At 62.0% G+C, this 6,767-nt stretch overlaps 1 protein-coding gene across 1 annotated transcript in view; it reads right to left on the bottom strand.

The window, feature by feature from the left end:
- Positions 1–2,611, bottom strand: part of FSCN1 (fascin actin-bundling protein 1) — a 9,898-nt gene extending 7,287 nt beyond the window's left edge. Inside the window, exon 1 of the mRNA XM_034988313.1 lies at positions 1,667–2,611. Within this exon, the coding sequence (XP_034844204.1) occupies positions 1,667–2,498 (832 nt within the window). The 5' untranslated portion in view covers positions 2,499–2,611. The remainder of the gene's footprint in view (positions 1–1,666) is intronic.
- Positions 2,612–6,767: the final 4,156 nt, after the last annotated feature.

Genomic DNA, 6,767 nt, shown 5'->3' with positions numbered 1-6,767 from the left:
GGGGTGTCAGAAAAGAGCCTATTCTGTAGTAAAACAGACCCAGTTCTGCATGTTGCTTTCTTGCTGTGTGACCTTGGGCAAATGGCTTCACCTCTCTGGGCCAAAAGGCTCATCTGTACAACTGAAATAATACTGCCCAAATCAATCAGCAAACTCAGGCACAAAACAGCCGTTACCCCACCGGGCCTCCACCCCCAGTGCCATGGGGCTGCAAGCCCCTCTCCACAGTCCCCGCCCACAATCAGGAGGGTAGCCATCAGGATGAAGGCAGGGAAGTCCACTCCACCAGGAGGACGGCACTGATTGGGCTCCCACCAAGCCATCTCCAGACTCTGGGGCTCAACTTCCCACTCAGCAGAGCAAGACCCCCACAGGTCCCTCCAGTGGGGCCTCCGGCTGCAAAGAATCAACTGTCTTCCTTGCCAAAGGAGGGACGAGGGCGCCAGAAGGAAGAGAAACCGCCCAGGGGGAGAATCTAAGAAGGGAAAGGGGGGGGGGGGCTCACTTCTGGCGCGCAGGCCGGTAGGAAATGGCCAGGCCAGCAGGAGGCCCGGGAAAGGACGAAGCGAGCTGCAGTCAATTGTTCCAGGCGGGACACTTGGGGTTGGGTTCACTCGAGGGTAGGGGCTTCCCGAGGGAGGCGGGCCGGGGTCTCTCGGCTCACGCGAAGTCCGCCTTCCCCACGCCCGCAGAGCAGAGCGCACCAGACCCGAGACGTGCGGCGGGAGCTGGGCGGGGTTCCTGGCAGGGCGCCCTCCGCGCCACGCCGTCCCGGGACCCGGCCGCGAGGACGGGGAGGCTGCCTCCAGGAGAAGCTCCGGACCGGGGCACTAGGCCGGGGACAGCGCGGGGGGTCCTCAACAGAGGGGACCGCAGAAAACCGATCCCCTCCCCCGCCCCTCCGCATCTGGTTTTCCCATCTGCAAAGACCAAGCAGGACAAAGGGGGCGAGGGAGGGCCCTCCGGAGGAGCCCGCCCCCCTGCTCACAAAGGCCGCGGCCTCGAGCATGGGGCAGACGCGGGAGGAGGGGCTGGGGGGGAAGGGCAGACACACGGGAAGCACCCCCCAGCAGAGGCCGACCCCTCGGGGCTGCAAGTGGAGGTGCAGAAAGGCCCGGAGGGCTGGAAGGTGGAAGCGCACCCTGCGGAGATCAAAGGCTCCCCCATCCCGCCTGCGCTGGGAAGGCCGTAGGGGGTGGGGGTGCGCCCCGCGGGCACAGCGACCCTCGCCTCCGCCCGTGAGCTGCAGGCCCGCCGACGAGGGAGGGGCACGAGGAAAGGGGGGAGGGGCGTTCCCCCCAACCCGGGGCTGCGCCGGGCGATCCGCGGGCTCGGCGCGCGTGAGGAGTCCTAGGCGGGGGGTTCGGAGGGTGGCACATAGGGCGGCACCTACGCGGGGCCGAGGGAGCCGCAACCCCAACGCGGGGTGGGGGCGTGCAGCGGCGCCCCCGGATGGGCAAGGCCCCACCCCTCGCCCCCTCCTCCGGGCCCAAGCGCACGTCCGGCGTCGAGGCGGGGTGGCCGGCGCGCCTAGCGGGGGCGCACCCGGCGTCGCTAAGTATTGTAGCAGCGCCGCGGGCGAGAAAGGGCGGGAGGCTGGAGGTGCGGGGGTGGGGTGCGCTTTGTGCACCGACCGGGAGAGGAGGGGGGCGGCGTCCCCACTCACCCTGACGCGTGGACACGTTCCTCTCGTTGGCCGCCTGCAGCACGACCTGGGCGCAGCTCTGTTCCAGGGCGAAGAGCTCGTCCTTGCCCACTTTGGTGGCCTTGCCCGCCTTGAGCGTGCCGCTGGGCCCCGACGGCGCCAGGTAGCGGCCCTCGCAGTCGCGGAAGGCCACCTTGCCGGAGCGGAACTCGAGCGTGTAGCCGGTGGCGGGCTCGGGGCGCGCCACCAGGCGCCCGTCGTGGCGCAGGAAGCGGTGGTCGGCGGTCTGCACGCTGTAGCGCTGGTCCTGGAAGGCCAGCGTGATGAGCGAGTCGACGCCCCAGGGCACGTCGCGGTCCACCGCGATCTCGTCCGCCGGCCGCGCGCTCAGGTGCGCGTAGCGCTTGCGGGTCAGGCTGTAGATGTTGACCTGCGGGTGCATGGCGATGTGCACGCTCCACTTCTCGGCCGGCGACACGCTCTGCGCGAAGCACGACAGGCGGTCCTCCGTGCCGCCGAAGTAACGCCGGTGCACCTCGGACTGCAGCGACCAGCGGCCGTCGTCGTGCGCCACGATGAGAAAGCGGCAGTCGGCGCCGGGCACCTCGCGCTCGCAGGTCACGTTGCCGTCCTTGTCCGCCGCCAGGTAGCGGCCCAGGTGGCTGCGCAGGCACACGGCCGCGCTGCCCGCCTCGTCGGGCGGCTGCTCCAGCGTCCAGATCTGCTTCTTCTTCAGGCTGCTGGCCGACGCGTTCACCTTGAACCCGAACGCCTCGGCCGTCAGGTACTTGTTGCCGCAGTTGATGAGGCCGAACTGGATCTGCACGGCCTCGGCAGTGCCGTTGGCGGTCATGGTGGCGGCGGGCGGGAGGGCCCCGGAGCGGCCCGGGAGGTCGGTGGCGGGTCCCCGCGGCGGCGCCCTGCTCCTTTGTTCGCGACCGCGGCCCGGCGCGCACCCTCCGCAGCGCTCCACAAAGCCGGCCCGCGGCGCGCGAGCCCCTTTCTAGGCGGGGTGACGTCAGCGCCGCGAGGCCCCGCCCCCGCCCCGCCCCGGGGCTCGGCGGGGGAGGGGGCGCAGGGAGCGCGCCGCGCGGGGACCCGGGGGGCGCGGGGTGGCGGCGCCGCTCTGCACGTGCCCGGTTCTGCACGGCCGGCCTCTGCAGAGCCCCCGCCTCGCGCCGCCGCCCCCTGCCCCCCAGTGCCAGGCCCCCCCCCCCGCAGCGCCGCGGCCTGAGGATCCACCCGGAGCTCGGGACCCGTCGGAGGCCCCCCATCCTAAGCTGGCGGGGAGGAAGGGTTTGAGGTTGTGACGGAGACCGCAAAGGCCCCAGAACGCATTAGTACTGGGTGGAGGCGGTCCGGAGGCTGCTCGGAGGAGGTGGCCTTAGAGCGGGGTTTTAAAGGGGAGAGGGCGCACTCACCCACCGCGCAGGGGCAGGTGAGCCAAAGAGGGGTGGGGGGCGGGCCAGGAGCTGGGGGAGGGGCCTGCAGACCCCAACTCACCCAACTCAGGCCTTTCAAGACACTTTCACGAAGGCCGCCCAGACCCCGCCCTGTGGCCCAAGCACCCAGCCCTGCTGGCCCAAAATAGTTCTTCCAGGTAGTGGCAGAGACAAGTGACTGCTGTTCCCATTCTGGGGATCAGGGTTCTGGTCTTCCAGGCACTGGGGTGGGCTGGTCACAGGTGGGGCCACTCCTGGCCCCACAGGCAAGGGCAGGGTCGGGGTCGGGGCTCCAGGACCAGTGTGCCCTTCACTTTATACCCCCAGGCTCCCACTGCATAGGTGGCTGAGCTGGTAGAAGCCCTCCTCCTTCAGGACCCCCAACTGTCTACCGTCCTCCCGCAAAGGGGACACTCCCTGCAGATGTCACCCCCCTCCCACCTCCTCCCCCTTCTAGGAACACTTCCCTTTTCTAAGGCCAGGACTTTTGCTGGGACATTCCCCACATGCCAAGCAAGCCCCGTGGAATGCCAACATGACCACAAGCTGCCCACAAGGTCTCGGGGCCAAAGGCAAAGAGCACTGAACTAGCTCCCCAACTGGTTGGTCTGGGCCTTGTCTTCTCCCAGGCAAACCCCTCCAGGGATTTTTTTTATCTTCCAGGGGAAAATGGTGTCATCTTCTCACCACTGTGGCTCTAATGCGTTTACTGGCAGGGCCTGGAACTCCAGGCAGGCAGTGGCCATAGCTTCCCCTCCCACAAAACCCATCCCTCAAGAGCCGGAACATCAAAAGTTTCTCATTTTGAGGTTATCTATTAGGCTTGAAACCCAGGATCTCACTGGCTGTGTGACTTTCGGCAAGTTGCTTAACCTCTCTGAGCCTCAGTTTCCGTTTTGTAGAAGAGATACAAATCCCCCATCTCAGGATGGTCTGAGAGTCCCTGGGGGCATGGAGCTCAGACACTGTCCCTGTCCACCCTCAGGACCCATTCCAGTCCCCAGGAAGCCGTGCATCTAATTAGAAAGACCCCAAACCTCTGGCCAACTTCCAAGGCTCAGAGGAGAGGCGGATGAATAGCTCTAGGCATTTCCAGAAGGTTGTGTGGTGGCGGCTTCGTGCTGGCAGCAGGACTGGAGCATGCTGAGACCCGCCTACTGGGATCAGGGCTGGGCGGCCCCTCCCTCCGGTCCGCAGTTCCCCGCTCTGGCCCCGAGGCCCCCTCCTACAGCTTTGCAGCCTGGAGGCCAGGAAGGGGACTGGGGTTGGGGGCTCCTGCCTGTCAATCAGACCAGAGGTGGGAGCGGGTCCAGTCCTTCCCAGGTGATGCTTTGAGGGGTAGAAAGACGGGCGAGTCCGATGGGTTTGGCGGCAGTCTGGGTTCAAATGCACGTCTCTGGCTCTCCGCTTTGCCCTCTCTAAAAGGGGCGTGGTGACAGCACCTGGCTTGGCCTAGTAGCCAGAGGACAGTAGAAGCTCAAGTTGATGACTCTGCACATCAGGTGCCTAGGAGACAGTGCCTGGCATGTGGTCAGTGCTCAGCAAACGCCGGCTGTTTTATTATTCACTAACAACATTGACAGGAGGGTCCTGGGGACACAGATGGGTCTCCTCTGGCCCCCAGGGTCCCCAGGGATCCCCAGGACGCTAGTCGTGTGGTCAAGCAAAGGCGGTGTCTGTGGGAAGCTTTAGGATCCGTCAGCCAGGAACTCTGGAGCCTTGTGCCTATTTGTTGAGTAAATTAAAATCGAATGGTGCAAAGGGCAGAGGTGGGAGGAGGAGGAGGAAGGAGCCCTGGGACCTGCCCGTAGGACAAGGACAGTCCCAGTGAACAAAATCGAGCCTGCAGGTTGCAGGACAGCAGCTGAGTCCTGGGACTCAGCGAGGTCAGCTGGGTCAGTATGTGAAGCATTGAGGTGAATTTCAACGGACGTGGAACTAAATTACTAGTATTTAAGGGTTTTTTTTTTCTGAATAGACGATAGGTTCACATGGCCCAGACATTCAAAAATGTAAAGGAGATGGGGCGCCTGGGTGGCTCAGTCGTTAAGCGTCTGCCTTCGGCTCAGGTCATGATCCCGGGGTCCTGGGATTGAGCCCCACATCGGGCTCTCTGCTCGGCAGGAAGCCTGCTTCTCCCTCTCCCACTCCCCCTGCTGTGTTCCCTCTCTAGCTGTGTCTCTGTCAAATAAATAAATAAAATCTTTAAAAAAAAAAAAAATGTAAAGGAGCCTTTGTCCCCCTGCCCGCCCTGCCCCATTCCCACCCCACGGGCTCCGCAAGTACAGTTAGATTTGTTTCTTGTGTTTTCTCGTCTTCACACGAACACGAGCAAACTTGGGTTTGTATTCTTCTCACCATTATTTTCAACCCTTTTATCACTTGGTGTATCTTTTTTTTTTAAGTAGCCTCTACACCCAGTGTGGGGCTCGAACTCATGACCTTGAGATCAAGAGTCACGTGCCTTTTTGACTGAGCCAGCCAGGCGCCAGGAAGCCTCTTGGTTTTAAAACATATATATGATTATAATTAATTACTGTTGGGAAGCCAATACAAGAACAAAAATCTCAGGCAAGTTTAGCAAAAGAGCATTTTCACAAGTCACCCACTGCTCTGCACCCACGCCCGTGTGCCCTCCACCGGCCTTCCCCACGTCTCGGTTACACTGGGCACCTCTATGTCCAGCACGGTCACACGGTGCTGTTGGCAGACCCCACCTCGGGTCCCTCTGGGGAAGGACAGGAACACGGTCGCTGTGTCCGCGGGCCCCATGGGAGCCCAGGCACCACCTGAGCGGCCCTGAAGGAGAGCGTGGCAGGAACCAGAACTGAGCGGCTCCTGGGCTGACCACCCTGTGTCTTGTGCCTGATCGGGGGAGGGAAATGAGGCCACTGGGAAGGGCTGCTCAGCTGGCCCCAAACCAAGTTCCCCAGGTGAGGATCCTGAGCCACGGAGACCCAGACCCCTTCTGCCCAGCCCAGCAGCCTCGGGGGGAATCCCTGAGCCCATCCCTGATGAGCAGGAGCTTTATGAGATGAAATCCCAACGTGCGCCTGGCACAGAAGTCAAGGAGTGGACACTGGAGTCCCTTGGGTCCTGGATATGACGCATCTTGCCGTGGGACCCTCGGTGAATTACTTCCCTCTGGTGCCTCGGTTTCCTTGCCTGTCAGATGGGAATAATAGCACCTGTAGAGTTTCTCAGGAAAACAGAGGTAGATACAATCCCGGCACAATGTTCCATAAAAACAGCAACAAAATGCCTTCACCTTCACTCCCAGAAGTCGGCGGGTGCGCTATACTCTGTTTTTTACGCATGTGTGAAGTTTTTCACTTAACCTCTCTTTATAAAGCCCTCTTTTCACCTGTGCCGTAGCTCTGTGTGAGAGTGCTGCCCGTGATGTTCCGACCTCTGCCCACCAGACCGACCTCTCTATGATGATTCAGAAATGTATTAAGTAGATAGAGGTGGACATGATAGATAGGTAGACAGATGCTAGATGGATGGAGGGATGGATGGCTGGATAGACAGACAGATGGTAGGTTGATAGATGATAGACGGATAGATAAATGGATGGATGGATGATGGATGGATGGATGGATGGATGGATGGAGAGATGATAGGTAGGTAGAAAGATGGATAGATAGGTAGATAGATGTTGGATGAATGGATGAATAGAT

Source organism: Mirounga leonina, unplaced genomic scaffold (assembly GCF_011800145.1).
Source record: "Mirounga leonina isolate KUSES-001 unplaced genomic scaffold, KU_Mleo_1.0 Mir_454, whole genome shotgun sequence".
Classification (NCBI taxonomy): domain Eukaryota; kingdom Metazoa; phylum Chordata; class Mammalia; order Carnivora; family Phocidae; genus Mirounga; species Mirounga leonina.
The sequence above is the reverse complement of the archived record's forward strand: the minus strand, read 5'-3'. Positions and strand labels throughout refer to the sequence as shown.